Raw genomic sequence first — 21,086 nt, 5'->3', positions numbered from 1 at the left:
TTATAAAATTATTAAAAAATACATTAATTATTCATGAATTATGAATAACATAAATTATTATTCAAATCAATATATTACAAATAAATGTGTCATATTTATAAATTCAAAACATTTTATAATAAAAAATTTTAAATTATACTTCTAAAATCAATTTATTAATTAATCTTAGTGTATTATAAAATTATTAAAAATATTACATTATTCATCAATCATGAATAATATAACTTATTTCTCAAATTTTATATATTACAGACCGAAAGTTCACATCAAGTTTTTTAATTATTTAGAGTGGGTGGTTGGGGGCATTGGTACCCTCATCAAATTAGGCCTAATTGAACGACTTTACAAATAAATTGAAATGTAAAAATTAAAGGTTTGCTCCTTATTTAATTGCCCCATAAGTCTCACGTGACGGGGTGCTGTTCTCACCTCATCGATCACCACTCTCACGTGACATACTTACAGTGCCTTCCGCACTAAGCTAAGTGGAGCTTTATTTTGGTTGTCTTTTTTTTTTTCCAACTAATAATTACATGATAATCAATATTAATATTTTTAATTACAAAGATGCGCACCCCAGCAACCCCCAAAAAAAAAATTTCCCAACTTACATCAGCTTAATATATTTAGTAAAAAAGAAAAATCATTATTGATCTCTTGATATCAATAAAATTCAATTCATCACGTGTTAATCATGCCGATCTACTAGGAAATTCACAGGGTTGCTGATGGCGCAGTTAAGTGGAAATCTTCTTTCTTTTTTCTTTTTTGTGACAAGCTAATCAATCAAAGTCATTGGACACATTCTCAGTTTAATAAAGTTCCTGGCTTTTACTGTCTTACACTCATATCATATAATTAGACGCATTCTTTGTATATATATTATATGAAATTTGATGAGTGAGATTTATACTCACGACTTGTAAATAATAAAATTCATTCTATATTAAACCAAATTAAAGCAAGTCATCTCATGATGTATTTTTTAAAAAATTGATTGATCAACTATGTGACCAGGGTGGGGGGGAACTAATCAACTCTATATATTGCTTATATATGCAATGGATTCCAATATATTAATCATAAAAATTAGAAAGACAACTGTTAAACAATGACAATTACTTTTCATAAATAAAAAATTACACTCTAACTTCACCAAATATAAATATAGATAATTATTTTAAGATCCCACGTAACACATTTAAATACTACAATGTCCATTGATAATTGAATAAGAAAAAATGATAATTATTTAGATGTATTGTGTGGAATTTGCATGTGATTGTTGAAAAGAAAAGTATATACTCTCACGCAATATAGTCTCTTGGTCGTGGATTCTTTAGAAGCCCACTTTTTTAAAAAAAAAAAATTATATCATAAGCCTGCATATTTAATTATAATAGTTTTGTCAAAACAATATGTATAATAATATATTATATAAATTAGCCCTTGGACGCCGTTTCAATACGTAGTCAATTACATGTCTGCTTCTTAAGGACATATATACAAATATCAAAAGCAACCTTAATGTATCCATTTCATCATATATAATTATTGGTACATCAAGAAATAAATTACAAAAGCTATATTTGACCAAAACATATATGAAATCCCTCTTAGTAATAGTGAAGGAAAGGGAATAAACAATATATAACTCTAACAACGAAAACGAACTAATACACAGAACAGACACAACAAGAATAAACGAGAAAGAATTTCTCCTTTTTTCTCCCAAAAAAGAGGGGAAAAGAAAAACTTAGGAAGAGACCTCTAAAAAACCTCAAAAAGGTATATAACTCAGCCTACTTCCCATGACAAATAATCCTGCTTTCCCAAAAAAATACAGGTCTTAATAAGCAGTTCGAGACTCAACGAATGAGATTATATATACATATATACTTTGTGTATATATGCATACATTTCAAAGAAAAACTGCTTTGTCACCTTAGGGTAGTTCCAGTACCAGAATTTTTATATAAAACACATTTGCCCTACTTTTCTGATATCATATATATAATGCAAGCACGTACATACATGCAATGATCAGAACTAAGTGATGCAAGCATGTACATGAACTGCATACATATATATGGTATCTAAGAATTTAAGCAGAACAATCAGAGGAAATGAAGAAGAAGAAGAAGAAGTATCATCTGTCAAGAGAAAGCTGAGGGATGCAACTTGAACTCCTTGCAATGCCTCCTTTCTTATCGTTGTGGTTATTGTTATTATGAGTGTCTCTTGGGTTAAAAGACCTGGCTCTTCTTCCATCGAGCTTGCTTTTCTTCAACATCTCTTTCATGGCTTGAGCTTGAACCAGAACAGGAAAAGCCCTACCATACTTGTTGAACTTGACGCACGCGCTCATGTGCGCGTTTAGGGCTTCCTCTTTCCTTCCTCCATTCTTCTCCAATTCTTCCTTCACTGCCTCCGCACACAGCCCGCACACCCACTTCCCCAAGTACTTGTCCTTCACGCGCTCTATGTACTCCGTCGTGCACTCCTCGCTCATCCCACAGCACTCGCACTTGGCATCTTCAACCTCAGATATTGGTGGCAGTGCCTTGAGATCAAGGATTTCTTCTTTCGAGATCTCGAAGGATATGTCTGACACTGTTCTTTGAAGGTGGTGGTTGTTGGACTTGGGCATGTTGTGGGGTGCCATAACCAACATAAAGACTCGATTTTTGATGATCTTGAGGATAAATGGACGACAAGTTATAGTCTGAATCGTGATTGGTGATATGGTTGTATATTTATAGGAGTTTGTGTGGATGATGGAAGCTCAGGTGTCAGTTTTCTAGAGTCGTGAACTTGATAGATATTTTGAGAAGCCATTTATGAGGAAGTACTGACATGTGTTTAGCTTTTTATTAACTTTAGCTTTTGGTTGAACATTAAATTTGTAAGTTGCAGGAGTTGCTTATTAACTTCCAAGTTCAAGTTGTGCTGCGTATAATCCAGCAATTTTATATGACAGTTGCTACTATGTCTAAGGCTAGCTCAACAAATTGAATTGAAGTAGGAGCTTATTTATTCAAGTAAGGGAGAGTGTCTAAGGTTCAATCTTGTTTTACTAATATATAACTCAAATAAAATATTGAAAATTTGGGTTTGGGATGTATATCCGACGGAGGCATTGCTATAAGAAAAAGGTTTTGCTCCCTTTATTACACAAGCCGATCGAGCAGCACTGCAAGTTGACAAGGTATTCACATGCATGAAGCCACACGGGAAACCATATGTGTGGTGTGTGTACACATATACATATACAAGTGCATGGTTGGTGTGGTAAAGGTAATTAAGAGATAAGGACTATATGTTAATGTAGGGGTTTCGTCCACAAATTATAACATAAACTTTAAGATCACGAGCGGGTGAATGAGCAACCATGAATGAACTGAGTTAGTTGGAATGGGAGCAAAAAGAAGGACCAGTCCCAATCTCATAGTTGTGGGGTTCGTGTAATAGTGGACATGGATCATTAATCACTATTTCTGGGTGTGAACCATGCACGGCTAAGAAATTCACAAATCCATGTATGGTGAGGAATATTCTAGAACCAAGAGTTTATATTTGTAAGCCCTCATTTACTGTTCTTGTTGTGACTTGTTCGTAGATAAATATTTAATTTATTAATATCAAGTCACCCTTTTTAATTGACATCTCCTCAGGCATATTCTTTTACACGTAACCAGATCATCTTAAACAACTTTTTACAAAAAAAAATTCTTAATAATTGTTACGCCAAATCGATCTCTTTGATTATTATGAATTTTATCTCACCTTGTATAACCATACATTCATCTCAACACATTATTTTTACTATCCCAATTTTATGTTCCCGTTATTCTTTTAGCAATCCACATTCACTATCATATAGGAATCAGGCTGCTTCTGCTTTTCCTAAATCAGTTGCTCCTAATGGCAACGAATTCTGATTGTTATACTACCAAAAAAAAAAAACTTTTTACATCTACTTTCTACACCTTAAAAAAAAAAAAAAAACAGGTGTACTAAAAAGTATGCGATGGCATTTTTATATGTAAATGAACTAAATATGAAATTCGCTTCTGCTGCCTTTGTTGTCAAGGATTGTAATGGTTGGATTATTGATGGTTCCCGTGATAAATGTAAATCTTTCTCTAAATAAGAGGCTGAATTTTTAGTTCGGGAGTTTTGAGTGTGTCTGTTTTGAATCTGATTCAAAGATTATGAACAACTGATGTTTGAACTCTAAATCAGTTCCTGCTGATCGAAGGTGTCTTCTCCTTTTGAGTTCGAATGTGGTGGATGATTGGGTCGCCGAGGCTGCACTACAGGAATTGTGTCCTTGTTAGACCCAGTTCCTCTTGGAATTTAGTTGCGAAACTGATTGATTTTGTTTTTGCTATGTTTTCGCCTTTTTTTTTTGTTGTATTGGGACTTGTTCTGTTCCTTTTAATAGTAATTTTATCTTGTTGGGGGAAAAAAAACATTTACTATCATATATCATTGATCTTATAAAATTGTCCTTTAAGTTTAGCAAAAAACTTTTTGTTACGAACAAGTCTGAAAATAACTCTTACCACCTTCCTTCATTTTAGTCTATGCATAACGTTCTCATGATTTCACCGTCATTTCTTAACATCTCCCAAGTTCTTTAGCATCATGAGTCATGAGACAAAACACCACAAAAAAACAATAGATTTGTGATAAAAAATTTCATCACTAAATGGGCTAGCAATAGAATTAATGACAGAATAAATTTATTGGTAAAAGCACTGGCTGTTACTAATTCGTTAGCGATGAAATTTTAAATTTCATCACTAATTAATTCATCGCTTATAATTTAAATTCTGTCGCAAGTTTCACTTTAAATGTTGCTAATAATTAGTCTCAATTTTAAATTCCGTCGCTAATAATTTAAATTCCATCACAGGTTTTCTTTAACTATTGCTACTAATTAGTTCAATTTTAAATTCCTTTGCTAATAATTTTATATCAAATTATTTAATTATTGATCAGTATTTAGTAGACCCAATAAAAGTTTAGTTTCAATTATTAAATACACAAATTAGCCTTTGAAAACTTGGACGGTTATTGTTGCACTCCGCAAGTGCAAGGGTATTGTTCTCACAAAAATTTATATTAAAAATATGATCAAACAAAAGACATTACAAATCCAATTAAATGTACAAAAGAATGAAAACATGGAAAACAAATTGATTCAAGACTTTTTTAAAATAACTAATGTAACCTTACTGTCGCATCCTGAAAAATACGACGCGGACAAAGCACGAGCAGAGATCCCGGCCTTCGTGGCGGGAATCGGATCGAACGAGAAGTCATCACCAAGATTTTGAGGGAAATCTCGGGAAACCATTTAAAAGGAAGGATAAGGGTGGTCTGTGAAATCAGAGAATAGGTTCGGGAGTCGGTTGAGTATGGGAAAGGTGTTAGGCACCCCCAAACACCCGTTCGTCAGAACGGTTACCTGAATTTGTTGTGCTCTTTTAATATGGTTTTATAATTATTTTAATTATCCCTTTTGTATTCATGTGTTTGATAAAAATAAAAAGAATTATGTGAGAAATGTTTATTTATTTATAAGGGAGGACGGACTTGACTCAAAATCTGACTCTGAGGCCTACGTACCCTATGATGGGGATCAAAGTCCACGTAATTCGAGCATAAAAGTTTGTTGGTGAAAATATTTTTTGAAGTGAAATTAATTAGAAAAATTCATTATTTTGCAATAAAACAATTTTTGAAATTTTGATATGAGTGTTTAAATTGCAAGAGGTAATTTAATTTTAATTATTTTCTCCATTTTTGAATTTTTGGAATAAAGAAAGAAAAAGGTTTAAAAATATTTTTCTTTATGTTTTATGATTGGGAATTCTAATCGCAAGACCTGCAGAACCTTATTGGTTCATACGGTAATGCAATTGCTCTAAATATCTGCGGAAATTCTGAAATCTCACACAATAAAAGAATTTGGCAATTTAATTATTTATTTATTTATATTCTTATGTACATTTTTAAGTGTTGATAATATATTTTGTGTGTGTGTGTGTATACGTTTTAAAGACTCTTAATCATCATACCTGCCAAGCCTTATTGGCATATACAATAATATGATTATCCTAAATATCTGAGGAGATTCTAAAATCTCACGCGATAAAGAATAAAGGAATTAGATTCATTTAAATACATCCTTAATTTGATTAATTTAATATATAATTTATATATATATTAATAAACTTAATCGTTATATCTGTAAAGTCTTATTGACTCATACGATAATACAATTATTTTATAAGTCTACAGAGATTCAAAAATTTTACATGACTAAAAGATATCATTGATAAATGTGATTACCATTTAAATACATTAATTTGGTTAATTAATTTTTTGAATTGTTTATTATATGATTATTTACGAACATCATCATATATATTGAGAACCACTATATCTGCGAGGACTCATTATCCCACACGATAATGTGATTAATTTAAGTCCTTACAAAGATTTTTGAAATCTCACATGAGACTTAAATAAATTATTAATCTGAGTTATAAAAAGAGAGTTAAATTTAATGATGGGCCCTTTGAACCCATATTAACATATAAGTTTTATTCTCATATCTGTGAAACCTTATGGATTTACACGATACGAGATTATCCTAAATATCTACAGAGATACAAGGTCTCACACAATAAAAGGATTAAACAATATTCACTTTGAATATATTTTAATGCGTAAGTATACAACGGATATTTTTAAATATAGAAATCTTAACCGTTATACCTGCGAAGTCTTATTGACTCACACGGTAGTACGATTATCTTAAAGGTTTACAGAGTTTCAAAAACCTCACATGACCAAAAGATCTAATTTGTCAAAGTGATTATAATTCAAATTTATTAATTTAATTAATTAAAATCATAAAAAACATTTATTATTTTATTTACAAAAATTCATTTATGTAATATATACAAATTAAGAATCACGATATCTGCGGGGATATATTATCCTACACGATAATGTGATTAACTTGAGTCTCTACGAAGATTCTTAAAATTTCACATGAGACTTAAATATTTATTATAAGATTGATCATCATACCTACGAAATCTTATTGATTTACACGATATGAAATCATTCTAATGCCTACGGAGGTTCTTAAAATCTCACACGACAAATAGATAATCTAAATATTTGTATTTGCATTGGTGCATAATATTATGGTTGGCTAAACGATTCATGCGATGAAGACAATGAAAAGAATAGAGAAATAAATTATTTTGACAGTTCACTATTCTTTTGACCTGGGAATATATTCTAAAAAAATCAGATTTTGCCTAATACTTGGCTAATATTCAGAGAGGAAGTAACATGGATAATATGAAGCAGCAATGTTATTTCATTAAAAATGGAAAAGCCCAAACATGTAAATCAGGTAGTAATCGCAGTGCTGTTCTCACAAGCAAAGCCTTTAATTTTTGCAAAAATAATCAATACATCCCTTCAGCAAAATAACAAGAAGTAGCTTGGTCAATGAAATAACAAGAAATCGCTCACAACTTAGGATACATACAAAATGGAAATTTGCTGCTGAAAGTTAAATTAAGCTAATTTGGACAACAAATAGAACCTCGCTTGAACTATATGGAGAAAAACAATCAACCATCATGCTAATTACCTATTATAAAAGTTAAGAAGATCAAAGAGGTGCTTAGCCATCTAAACTCATCATAATTCATAAGCACTCAAGAGATCTAAGCCGACCAAATCATACAGCTATATGATCAAGTCTCTTGAGAAACCTTCCATGATGAAATCCCAGATATCCAAACAATTAAACAAACAAATTAGACGCTTGGAACGCCAAAGTCCATGCTAAGCGCCGATAATCTCACCAACACACATCGGGTGTCTAATCTCCTATATTTCTTCTTCTTTTTTCAATTGGTATCTTCTATACACCCATATACGTACACAGTCCATCAACCATAGAAAAGTATGAACCCCACACTATTCTTTGAGGAAATCAAACTACAGCAAGAGATCTTGATAAATATCAGAGAAAATGTTTACAACCTTTTTAATCCAGACATATAAAACAATACACCCTCATAAAATTCCTGCAGATGATACAGAATTCGAAAGTATGCTCATAATCTAAATTATTGCACTCTTAAAGCTAATCAGACTTCTATGAGTATAACATGAAATGTGATCAGAAGGCAGAGCAAACACAAAGAAATCATAGTCCAAATTACTACATTCCTAAAGCTAATCAAACTTCCATGAGTGGAACATGAAATGAGATCAGAAGGCAGAGTAAGCATAAAATAATTGATCTCCGAACCTATTACGGTAAGGAGATACGAGTGTCTTCAATCAGTTCTTCTCCCTCTATTCTTCGATTCTTTCCCTGCATCCAACCCAAATTTTTCTCTGTCTCTGGATGCTCTCGTCTCTTCTCTTTTTTTCAGCTCTCTCATTCTAGCTTCCTTGGCTTCGCATTCTGGTCTCTCTTCTTCTCTCAGACCACTTAATCTCTCTCGCTCAAAGCCTTTCCTTGCCCAGATTCAGCCTTCTTCGACTCTCAATTTTTTTTCTCGCTTCCTCTATTTTTCTTAGAAATCTCTCCCTCTGATCTCCGTCTCCTCTATTCTTCCTCCCTCTAGAAAAAGAAAGTCTCCTTGCCTAGAATCCACCCTCCTCTCTCGGTCTCTCCCATGCTCTCTCTTATATTCCAGACCAAAGAAAGAAAGAAAAAGAAAACAAATTACCTTGCGTGTGGCCGAAAATCTGCTCTGCACTTCATTTTTTTGCTCGCATGTCTGGTAGGCTCTGCTCTGCTCTTCTTCCTCGCACGGGTCTGGGCTTCGCTTCTCTTTTCCGGCGCCTCTCACAACCGGCTGTGTGCGTGCGTGCTCCTGCTATTTTCTTTCTCTGCTTGCCCTGACCTTATTTTTGGGCTTATTTTTACTTATTTTTTTATTATCATACTATATTTTTTTTGTTAACCTAATTTTAAAATTATTTTAAAAGAGTTAACTTTTAAAAGTTAATTCTCAGTGTTTTGAATGGCGAGAATAATTTAGGAGAGATTTTTTTCTTAAATTTAAGCAAGATTTTTTTGTTAGATTATTATATTTTTTTTATTTTTTATTTTTTGGTTATTTTTTAATGAAGAAATAAAATCCCAACCCATAAAAGATTATCTAAGTTAAAAAAAGAATTAAACCTATTAATTTAAAAATTTTTTAATTTTTTTTGAAAATATAATCTAAAAAAGGATTAAATTTCATTTTGTATTTTATATTTTTTAGTTGAATTTATATTTATTATTAAATTAAAAAAAATACCCCAAACAAAATACGTGTTCACACTTACTATTCCACAATTCACCCTAAAAACCAAGGTAATCATGGGAACCACCCAAAATGATTACCAAATTTGTAAAATTACATAAATAAAATCTTAAGCTTTTAAACTTTCAAATTATTCCAATAAATTTTTATAAATCAAGAATTAAAGTAGAAAAAGTATGCGAAAGCATGGGATTCTAAAAAAAATCAAAGTATTTGCATTATAGTTAAAAATAACGAAACAATAGGAAAACAGGAAAATAGAGATGTGCCACAAATGTCATTCATGCATTGTGGCATGTTTCTTTTTGTGCCATGTACCACAGTTACATTGTACATTATGACAACATCCCAAGCAAATTTTCAAAACACCCCATTTCTTCATTTAATATCTAATTAAGGTGATCTAGGTGTTTATAAAAAATTTTATTCCAGCTTTAGATAATGGCACTAGTTTCACACTCAAGTTATTTCTCAATCAAAGTTAGACACCATTTCTCAATTCACACAATTTTTAATTAAAACACAATTTGACTGTCTCATTTCCACTTAAAGTGCCAAAAGACTAAACTTGACCGTAGATCATACTCAATAGATTCAAGGACACTTGTGCAACACAACATCACATCTATCACATTTTTAATGCTTAACCCCTTAATAACAAAAATAGAAGGGGTAGCCTCACATTCATAAATCATCATATCATTCAACATCAATCACATACTTTCTCCCTTTTTTATTTGTACTAGTATTTCAATATTTCTAGTTTTTCACAATTTAATACATATATGACTTATGGCCCAAAATACACAACTTTACTCAAAATCACATAATGCAAGTAAGTATAACAATGATGTCTCCTAGTTGATAATCTCATAATTAGTTATACACTTTAAAATAATTTAGGCATACAAATCTATTATGATGAATATCCTATGCCTAAGGATGTTTCCTTTGATCCTACCCTGAAAAGCTAGCTCCTGTAATTGAAGAAAGAGAGAGTGGTAAGTATAATCACTCAGTGACTAAGATACATTTAACTTATGCTAATAACGTATGCCAATTAATTAACAAACAAGTGGTGGAATATACACTTATTCTGGTCAACACATCGATTCACTAAACATGATTTTAGTATAATACATTGTAAATTGCCCAAATTCATACTTTATCATCTTAATAGTTCATTTTCACATTTCGTAATTCCATTTTCACAAACATAACATTAATCATATAATATCACATGATTTCAATACAAGGAACATAATACAGACAATCATGTGTCTTTAATAATAAATATGTATGACCACACTTCTTTTGTATCCTCCTTATTCCTCCAAATGAAACAGTAGGCTATTATAAAGTGGGATCGTCCATGTGATGAGACTACCCTAGTCTTTCATACATGAGAAACTACCTGACCAAGTCACTCACTTGTGGGTCATAGTCTCCCCCCCCAAATCTCACATTGTGAGATGTCATTCTTCCTAAACTAGCTTTCTTGTTGAACAAGTGGGGAAATAAATATAAATATACAAGCAAGCCATCGAGCTTTAAATGGCAGCCATACCACCTGAATTTTATCTCATTATTTCTCTTCCTAAGCGGACTCCCTCCTCATAATGAGATTGTTCCTTATCAAACAAGTGGCAAATAAATATACATATACAGGCAAGCCATTGAGCTCTAAATGGTAGCCATACCACCTAGACTTTATCTTCTTATTCCTCTTCCTAAGTGAACTCCCTCCTCATATGATTATGTAATGCACAAATGCAATATTTTAAGCATGCAAACACTATGTACGCATGCTTAATGTCATCATTGTACTCATATCAATTTGCAACACCATGTGCGATCATCATATTTTCAAATCACAAAGAATCATTAAACTCTGAATCACAAGTTATCACAGTACTTCACATTTTCGCATCATCATATAACCTCTCAACTTAACATCTCTCTTGTCATTTATGGCATATACATGTATATATGTGTATATATGCATGTCATTACACAATTTGCCAATTTATCATTGCAACAAATAACTAATTGTACCACAATCATTTACCATAACATAAGCCACAATTGCATTAAATGATTTCACAAATTACAAAATAGTTTATAGAACTATACAATGTAACTAATTAACATATAAAAGTATATAAAAAATTTCTCTCAATTACCTCAAACATTTGAGAAATCAAAAGTTTACTCTTCAAATGTATACTTCTAAAGCTATTCCAATATTGAAAAATGCCAAATTGTGATTAATCTACATTTATTACATCAACAATCATCAAATCCTCATTAAGATAATTTTCAATATTAAACTTAACACTTCCAAAAACTCTAAAAAAAAAAACATTTTCCTCATATGCAAGGATACCCATAAGGTTTATTGGCTTTCTTTAACTCACATTAATTTCACATTAATCCCATTAAACTCCTAACTAATCATTAAAGACATCACACAATACTAACTACTACATTTATTATGGATTTTTAAGCATTTATTACCTCATAACTACCAAAACTCATAAAGCCATAAATGCTAGCTTTGAATAACTTAAATCACTCTTTTTAACTCTATTTAAGTCAATAAGTTTGAATTCATAGTCACATAAGTTCAAAAATCCACTCCTCTAACAAACCCTAACTTTCAAGCTCAAGTAAAATGGAAGAGGAAGGAGGATTTAGGCTTAAGAAGCTTACTTCTACTATTTAATAGCTTCAAATACCTCCTCAATGATGACCCAAGGTGCCCTGGCAAAGCTCTTAAGTTCCTCTTTATTTTCTCCTTTCTCTTTCATTGTTTTTTCTAATTGCAGAATGGCTTACTACCACAAAAATTGTTCATGTGGCGTATGCTATAGAGGAGTCCACTTCACATTCTAATCACTCATGCAACACGACATATGGTACAAAAGCCTTTTCTTATTTTTTTTTCCCCATTTCAAAGTTTGAATATTTAATTTCACTCCAAACTCAATCCTAAAACCTGAAACCACAACCCAATACATTCATTAGCTCTTTATAACTACACACCACATTAATTTATCTAATTAATCTCATTTAACTCAACTAATTAGGAGTTAATTTTTCTAAGATGTTACAATTAAGCCTAGAATTATTTATTCCCTTATACTTTAAGAATATTCAATCAAATCCCAATATTATTTTGCTCTTAATGAAAAATTATGCTAGTCCAATATACTAAATTACTCATAAGTACTCTCTCAATTATCTATATGTATTTAGTTTAATTGATCCCTTAATCTCTCAATTAATAAAACCATCCATTCAACTTTAAAACTTCACAATTCTCACACCAATTTAACTCAAGTTTTACATTCAACTCTCTCAAGTATCAATCAGGTGAACCCAACAATCTAATTGAAGGCCAATCAACTAGAAGTTAGTATTAGTATAAAGTGAAATCAACATAATCACATCATTGATATAAAGGGAAAATGAGTAGTTAATTTATACAAATGATTCAAAATATTCTTAGAATCAAAGGTTTAGCTAGAAATGTTCATTAAAACCCATGAAAAATATAAATATATTAATACAAACATTGAACTCTAGAAATGAAGAAAAATAAAGAAGAAAAATCAAGACATGACGTTAAAATTTCTACCATATTTAAATCAAATTCAATTTTCCACCAAAATCAATGTTCCACCACACCCAAAATTTTCAAATACACCCACAAAGTTCAAAATGTCAACCAAGGTTGAGAATAGGTCTACATATTTCAAAATCCTAAATTTATCTACTAAATAAAACATTTCATTTTGTTGTCAATACTTAAATACTTATCACATCTTTCGTTGTTTGTGCTTCCCCAATTTGCATGACTAATCATCTTTCCACTTAATTTCTTATCTTATTAACCTTCCAAAAGCCTCATTTAAGGGTCCAAAAATACATCCAAACCAAACCTTAAACCAAAAACATCAATAAAATTAACTTTAAAATATCAATTAGAGCCATGATTTCCATTTCCAAAAATCACACAATTTCCTACTTGAGCACTCCAAATATGTTACAAATGTGTCAAAATATATTAAATTTAAGAAAATGTGTTCAAATAACATAAAATTTTAAAGGTTCACAAGCATCCTCAAAAAGCCATCCTTAAACAAATAATTAGATGACAACATGAGTTAAATTGAGAGGTGCTAATTCAACCAATCAAGGGGGTTTTAAATCATTATCTACAAAAAAAAAAGTTAAAATTAACTTATCCTAAAATCTTGAGTTTGAATCCTAAAACGCTAAAAAATATGTGCTAAAACGTCCCTAAGAGCCCATGAGATAGTTGTTAATAATAACAAAATCAGTTTTTAAATTAGTCTGAACAAGATAATAATCAGGTTCCAAGATAGAGCACAATGCAAAGCCCACTAGGTTAACAAGGAAATGAAAATAAACAAACAAGCAAATATTAGTGTAACACAGTTCAGTTTGCAATCCAAGTCTTCACATCAAATCCAGTAGATGCATGGCGCATCAAACGACAAAACAAGATGCATGTCTTAGGGTGCACTGCTTCAACTACAGCATATTAATTACTACATTCTTGGGACATAAACCATCAAACAAAAGACCAGTTCACGAACATAAAGCGATGCAATGAGCATTCTCTTCTTCATTGAGCACCTTCCAGGCCACAACTCTCTCATGTGAGACCGGACGCCCCATGCTTGAGAGACAGATACCACCTTGAAGGCAAGCAAAGCCCTAAAATGGAAGAATGAGAAGACATCAATAGAAAGCCATAGAGGCAAGACCTTTGATTATTATTTCAAAAAATATATAAGCAGACCTGTTGGATAATCTGGGGAAACTCGGAACAGAGGATCTTTCTCCCGTGATCATCAAATATTCTCTCCAAAGTCAAGTCTTGCAGTGCAACTAAGGTAGTCTCCAGCATGTCAAGCCTGCCTGGTTGGCAAAAGTGAACACTGGCATTGCCTGCATAAAATGGGTTCAACGGATTCAGAACATAAGAACCAGGCAATATTTAACAGAGAACCACAAGAATCAATATTGTCTTTTAACAATGAAAGGTCGGTCTCCTTCCACAGGGTCAAGCAGAAACTTATTCTGTAACTTAAGTAAAAGAAAGAAGAAAACCTAGGGATTTAACAGAAGGCAGAACAATTTGAACATTATCGCAGCCTTTGGCAACATATATAGGGGATTAAAGCCCAGCTCTTTCCCCTTTTTTTAGCACTAATGAAACGCATTTACTGTTATTTTGAATTAGATATCAAGAATACCTTAAAGTGCAGCACAATAGAGCATCTGAGTGATGCCACAAGGCCTTGAGTATCGATTCATTTCCCTCATTATTAGATTTTAACAGATCCACTCCAAGAAGCACCTAAAATGTAGAAAAGAAACAGTAAAGCAACAGCCGTCTTTGAAATGCTACCACATACCAGCAGCATAATCAATAGACGCCCTATTTCCAGCAGGGCCAATATCAGCGAAGATGCAAGGTCAAGGTTCGATTTGGGCTAGAGGCTTCCTGCAAAAATAATTCATTGACATTGAAAATGATTAAAAGAATCAAAGGGTAAGGTAAAGAAGAGAAAAATGTCTTCTTTCTACAGCGATTGAAGCAAACCTTCCCAGGATCAAGAGGAATAATGCGAAATCCTGAAGGTAAAAGTGGGGCATCATCAGCAAACGATGCATCAATTGGAGCAAATATAAGCTCAGCACAGGTGCCAAAAGAATTCTCATCCATCCCACCACAGAGCTGCCAAAGTAGTAGCAAAATAAAATTCAAGTTAGCCGCAGAGGAACATCATCAATGAAAACTTAATGATGGTGATAAAATGAAAGCTATCTCGTTCTAATACAAGTTCAATAACTAACAGAACCATACTAGCAACTAGCAAGTCATCTGCTTGATCAAAATTGTTGAGATATTTACTATAGATTTGTTTCTTCTTCAAGGAAAGAAAATAGAGAATTATACAATTAACATGGTGAAAACACGAGTATTGATGATATGGTCACAGTTTCACCTCCTACTAGAAGGAAATGTCAACGATAACAAAACAGTAGTGTATTATAGAGGTTGAGACTACAGTTAGACGAAGATCTATAGTCATATTTGGTATCCAAAACTACACTAGTTATACTCGTCAAGATTTAAAAAAAACAAAAAAAAAAACAACAGCTCATCAATATATCAATATAAAATCTATAAGAAGCTGTACCATTCATAAGTCATGAACAGTGTGACTCACCAAAGTTAACACGAGATCAAAATTAAGTTCAGGATTTACTGTAGACGTAGTTCAGGACTGAGTATAGACACAAAAGTTAAATGCAAGTCAAGACAAACACAAGTCATCGCAATACTTGGAATTCAGATCTATAATCCAAGTTTTCTCTGACTTTGCAATCCGTATATTGAGCTCAGTTATCAGTATATAGCATATTATGTTTTGGTTGCAGCCTATTGCAGAATGACTTGAAAATAATTCAATCCACGTAAATGGCAAGATGAACTCAAAGTCTAACTACACAATTCCAGTAATTAAGTATACAGTACATGAGGTACAACTAATAGGCTTGTTTATCCGCATAGATTCCACTACCATTGGCACAGATTCTTTGAAGAATGAAAGCATGACGCATAAGGAAACAAGCTTACTTGCAAAAGAAACAGCTCTCTTGCCATTATCATGTCCTCAGAAGAATGAGCTATTCCATCCAGTTTAATGACTTCCAGAAGCTAGCAAGAACAATAACCAAGTTAGTGCATCCAGCATTATCAAATTGTAAAACTCGCAATGGTTGTCTTGCAAAACAGGCACCAATATATCACCTCTTCATGCTCAATAGTGTGGGCAAGGGGAAGTATAACTTGACCTCCATAGTTTCCAACACGAGATCCTGGTAAGCTACAAGGACCAACTTTAATGGCAGCAGCTGAGTAAGCATCCATGTTGTTGTCTGCCCATTCAGATCTATGCTCCCTCAAAAACCTGAGGAGAATGGCAGGAGGCACATTCTGAACAAAGAAACAGCACATGCAATAGACAAATATAAGAGCAAAGTTAGGTGAACACAGGACTAGATGCTAAATAAGGCTGGTTCAAAGAGTTAATGTGTGCTCAACAGCTCATGCAATCACAAAAATATTTATAGGCACGGGTTCGCATAAATAGAGTAGATACGTCCATGTCCGAAAATTAATTACAAGAAGAAAAAAGAGATATCTTGTCTATCCATATTTTTTTTCTCTAGCTTGGAGGAAAATTTAAAGCATCCTGACCTGCAACAGCATTGATGCTTTGGCACATAAGACTGCATTGCTGACAGATGGAAATCCATTTGCAAAGGAGAGATTTAAACCCATTAATTTGTCAGGAGATGTATTCACCAGAACCATAACATCATCTACACCATCATTGCCAATCATTGACCATCCTTCATCAGTAAACCCATTTAGAGCCTCATTGAAACCCCTACAGTTAAATATGCTTGAGATCCCAATTATATATAAATAAATGCACAATAATCTTGACTAACAAGAAGAATATAATAACCTGCTCAATCGCTGGCTGAGTGCTCTTAAAGCTGCAGGGCGTCTGCCCCACCCATTGACATTAGACTGAGAGACCTCTTGAGATATCTGTCTAAGCTGGCGTAGGGCCTGAATGAAAAGGAAAAGGATTTGACGTTAGAACCTTGCCCATCCTTATAGGCAATACAACTATTACTCTGATGGTAAATATTTTCTCATCTCTAGCAATTTGAACTGAAGAACTAAGCAGCATAAGCATGTGAAATTCTGCCATTATTAAAGAGATACGATAACCATACCGTCATGGTTGTCTTCTGAGCCATCACTGTTGATGATTCATACAATGGACGCAGTACTTCAGGCACACTCCATGGCTAACATTGACACAAACATTCTGAAATCCTTCTTGTTAAACAATAATGGATAACAAAAGTGAAAAAATTACTAAGATTAATGTACCTCCAAATCCATGTGGTCAACAATGTGTATGATAGAACCACCACCTTCACAAGGTCTTATCAAGTACCCACTAGGAAGCATCTCTGCTCTCACAAAATGCTGCACAGGTGGCATGCTTGGACCATTTTGAGTATTTTTAAGAGACCTCTCACAGACCTGAAGCAAGGCCGACAACAGAGAAATGATCTTAGAAAAACATTTGTGCAGGAGTCAAATGAAAATTTATAAGGTAAAGGCAGTGGCAAACAAGAAAGGCCAGTTATCAAGTACAGTTAAGTCAAAGTCGAATCTAAGCAACGAAATCTTTAATTGTTTTTTAAAAAATAAGTTATCTAGAGACACTAACCACAAGGCTGCCATCTTCTAAAACAGATGTGTAGCGCAACAACCAAAAGTCACGAGCAGGCGCCAGTGTTGTTGGCGCATAGAGCTAAGTCACCAGAAAACCAAGCATTCAATAAGTGGTCACAGATAGACATAATTCATAAAAAATTAATTTGAATACTACCTGCATATAAAGCAGCTCTATGGTTCCACCATTAGCTGTGGGCAGCACATTGAGAACATCAACAGCTCGGCAATCACGAAACCATGAAGGCCGGTCTTTGAGTATTTCCACAACCTGTTTAGATTGTAGTCACCATTAAATTTAGGGAAAATTACATAAAAGTCCCACTCAGTTGTCAATGGACTTGGGAGTAATTAATTATATTAAATGGCACCTTAAAGTAATTATCTCTTAAATTTATTAGCTCAAGCAAGACAACCAGCAAAAAAATATCATATCTGAAGCACTTACCCTTGTGGGCTCAAGGCCCACTAGACCACAGGCTCGCGCTGCCACACCAATGCAACCATGAGAAATAGCAACGATTCCAATGGAATCCGGACCAGGCTGTCCAAATCAGCAAGTATCAAGAAGAAAACATAAATTTCATAATTTTCAACCAATAAGGGGGGACCTTTCATGCTACTTAAGAACGCAATGAAGCTTAAACCGTGAATTAAGCTGACTCAAAGCAAATCCGAGTTATTCTATTAATGATAATGCTCATGCTCTTTAACCAATCTGTGCATGGCTCATTCCTAAAGAATTGAATAATAGAACAATAGAATAACTACTTTGTCACTTAATGAAAAGAGGTAAGAATTACCTTCATTCCAGGCATCTGGACCCACTCAACAGCAGTTCCAGTAGCCTTTGAAAGAAACTCTGCTAAAGTTTCTTCTGCTATGGACAAAAGTCTGAAGAAAAAATAAAGGATGATTTCGCAAGTCACAGACACACAATTAGGTGATGAAGGACCACAAATACAGATGGGGACATTATCTTATTCAACTAACCCTGCAGGACTCGCATCCCTAGGGGGATGCTGTGCTGTCAAACTCTGTTGACCACTCGTCACCGCAGATTCACAGCTTGTGTCCTTAGTTGCAAGTGTTGTCTGAAAACAAAGAGCCTTTTTAATTCAATTATTTAAACCATCAGCACCATAGAAAGGTATAATAGAACAGTTGAGCCCATGACTGATAAATTACCAAATAAAAGCTCTCCGGCGGATGCAAAGCTTTTTTATAGTGGTTTACTAATATAAATAATATTAATTAACAAATCCTAATTACAAAATTGTATCACTCTAACAAACTAATAGCCCATCAGGCAAAATTCTTACATTTTGTGGGTTTTGACGAAAATAGCCATTTTCGTACACCAATTGAGACACCTGCTTCTGTAACCTATCATTCTCCTCCATCAAGAGCTTGTTCAAGGCCGTCAGCTTCCTATTAACTGCTTGAAGGCGTAAAGCCTCTTTTCTCTGCTTCTCCCTACATCTGAAATATCAAAAATAATGCAATCGGCATCATGCCAAGAACAACTACAAAAGTCAAGGTAACGTCATTTAAAAAACAAAAAAAAAAGGAATGACCATTAAATTTTATAATTAAATGAGTTGACTAGACACTGTAGTCGAAACAGAGAGCAAGCAAACCGCACCAGCTCCAGATCACCAAAATGTATAGTTCATATAAGTTAAGAAAAATGGCATTGACCAGATACAGGAAAATTGTGGTATAAAAAAGAAAAAGCTCTACTATATTACTCTCACTCGAACATAAACAAAATAGAACATGATATTATAAAGAATACCTTCTGTTCTGGAACCAAACTTTAATTTGCTTCGGCTCAATGTTTGAGAGAATTGGGCACTCGCGGATAAGCTGCTGGCGACGAATGGAAGTAGGTTTGGGGCATTCGTGATAAAGCCTCTCAAGGGCTTCAACCTGCTCAGGTGTATAACGGACATACTTACCGTTGTCCAGTCCTATTTTACCATCCTTGCAGGACATTGCCATAACCAGTTACCAACAAATTCAAACTCCCCAACGAATGCGAGAACAAGCTCAAGCAGTTCCACCAATACTTCGAGTACTTTCGGTAGTTCAGCTACAGCTTAACCTGCCACAGAAGACCTCTATGACCAAGTATGCATTCACAAAAGTTTGTGGAGAGAGAGGCTGCCTGAACTGGTACGCAGTTATCCTTGTTTCCCCACTAAGAAACAGCTGCGAACACGAGGAAACATAAACCTCTCGAGATCAGAGATCAGGAGACCAACGATCTGATACCCAAAAACATTCCCAACACGAAAATATTTCCCATAATTACCAAATACATAAATATAGCACTAGATTCGATTCAGCCAATCCAAAACGTCATATCTCAAAACCGAGACCCCCGAAAAACAAGAAGGTAGTTTCTTGCTCACGAAGTGAAAACCAGCCAAAACAACACAGCTCCGCCGATCTTCATGGTCATCAAGATTCCCAGTCCAGCTAATAATCTATTGGATTCCCGCCTGATTTCTGAATCATATTTTTCTTTTCCCAGCTTTCACAGAGCAAGCGCCATTGACAGAGAAGTACAAAAGAAAATAGAGGAACGATCAAAGGGAGATTCTGTTGAAGCTAACGAGGGATCTCTCTCGGGCATGTGGACATGCTTTTTTCACCAACCAACCATTGAGTTAAACTATAAACTAATAAATTAAACTAGGAAAGATAAAGAGGGAACCCTAGATGGAAGAGAAAGTGAAGAGAGTAGGAGGGAGGTGGGTTTCGCTTTATGGTTTTTCTTCCATGTGTTGTTTTAGTGTTCTGGGATTTGCTGTGTTGGTTTCATTGGTTCGTCACTTTCGGCTCACAGGTCTTTGTTTAGCTCCACTGTTGGGAACCAAACGGACCAAAAAATCTTACGGACCATTATACCCTTTTTCCCGCCCTGCCTTCATCACTCTTCCGACACTGCATGAAATTCAATTCAATGTTGCAATTAACAAGTATATACTCGTGTAATGTTTATCACAATTTTATTATTTAGAAATACTTAATCAGTAAATATTTTTATCCATACAAATTAATAACTTTAAAAATGTATAATAATATTATATTAGTTTAAATTGAAACCTTTTAAAAATTATACCTATCTTCAATAGTTAAATTTTATTGAAACACAAAAAAAATATAAACGTTAACATAAACATATGAATACATTTGATTCAAAATTGTAATATTCAAAACTCGGGAGTGTCTAATAATGATTTCTTAAAGTTAGGTTAGTTGATATGGAGAGTGGTAATATTTTGTGAGAAATAAACATAAGAGGAACACTGGACGGAAGAGACAGTGGAAGTATATATTTGGAG

At 33.6% G+C, this 21,086-nt stretch overlaps 2 protein-coding genes and 1 long non-coding RNA gene across 4 annotated transcripts; all 3 read right to left on the bottom strand.

The window, feature by feature from the left end:
- Nucleotides 1–1,601: 1,601 nt before the first annotated feature.
- On the bottom strand, nt 1,602–2,712 carry LOC129289616 (uncharacterized). Its single transcript, XM_054926409.1, has one exon. The coding sequence runs from the start codon at nt 2,672–2,674 to the stop codon at nt 2,150–2,152; it is 525 nt and encodes a 174-aa protein (XP_054782384.1). The 5' UTR covers nt 2,675–2,712; the 3' UTR covers nt 1,602–2,149.
- Nucleotides 2,713–13,797: 11,085 nt separating this feature from the next.
- LOC129289693 (uncharacterized) lies at nt 13,798–14,348 on the bottom strand. The gene is made up of 2 exons (XR_008588188.1): nt 14,200–14,348; nt 13,798–14,114 (listed from the first exon to the last, which is right to left on the bottom strand). It is a non-coding gene; the product is annotated as an uncharacterized LOC129289693 (long non-coding RNA).
- Nucleotides 14,349–14,821: 473 nt separating this feature from the next.
- On the bottom strand, nt 14,822–20,556 carry LOC129289692 (homeobox-leucine zipper protein ATHB-15-like). Of its 2 annotated transcripts, XM_054926503.1 has the most exons (15): nt 19,532–20,556; nt 19,056–19,215; nt 18,727–18,827; nt 18,537–18,627; nt 18,182–18,277; nt 17,891–18,004; nt 17,729–17,812; nt 17,383–17,538; nt 17,223–17,297; nt 16,946–17,052; nt 16,672–16,864; nt 16,222–16,407; nt 16,048–16,128; nt 15,007–15,141; nt 14,822–14,907 (listed from the first exon to the last, which is right to left on the bottom strand). In XM_054926503.1, exons 1-15 carry the CDS (start codon nt 19,735–19,737, stop codon nt 14,863–14,865), a joined length of 1,830 nt encoding a protein of 609 aa, XP_054782478.1. In that variant the 5' UTR covers nt 19,738–20,556; the 3' UTR covers nt 14,822–14,862. The 2 variants fall into 2 exon arrangements, with proteins under 2 accessions (XP_054782478.1, XP_054782479.1); XM_054926504.1 differs by lacking the exon at nt 18,182–18,277.
- Nucleotides 20,557–21,086: the final 530 nt, after the last annotated feature.

Source organism: Prosopis cineraria, unplaced genomic scaffold (genome assembly GCF_029017545.1).
Source record: "Prosopis cineraria cultivar Desert tree isolate PC_DT_omini unplaced genomic scaffold, ASM2901754v1 PC12, whole genome shotgun sequence".
Classification (NCBI taxonomy): Eukaryota; Viridiplantae; Streptophyta; class Magnoliopsida; order Fabales; family Fabaceae; genus Prosopis; species Prosopis cineraria.
Note: the sequence above shows the minus strand (reverse complement) of the source record. Positions and strands in the feature narration are given on the sequence as shown.

Coding starts and splice junctions, on each gene's coding strand:
- LOC129289616 (XM_054926409.1), bottom strand. CDS start 2,674: ATGTTGGTTATGGCACCCCACAACATGCCCAAGTCCAACAACCACCAC.
- LOC129289692 (XM_054926503.1), bottom strand. CDS start 19,737: ATGGCAATGTCCTGCAAGGATGGTAAAATAGGACTGGACAACGGTAAG. Junction 18,278..18,536: donor TCCAGATGCCTGGAATGAAG/GTAATTCTTACC, acceptor TGATTTGGACAG/CCTGGTCCGGATTCCATTGG. Junction 17,539..17,728: donor TAGAAGATGGCAGCCTTGTG/GTTAGTGTCTCT, acceptor GCCTTGCTTCAG/GTCTGTGAGAGGTCTCTTAA.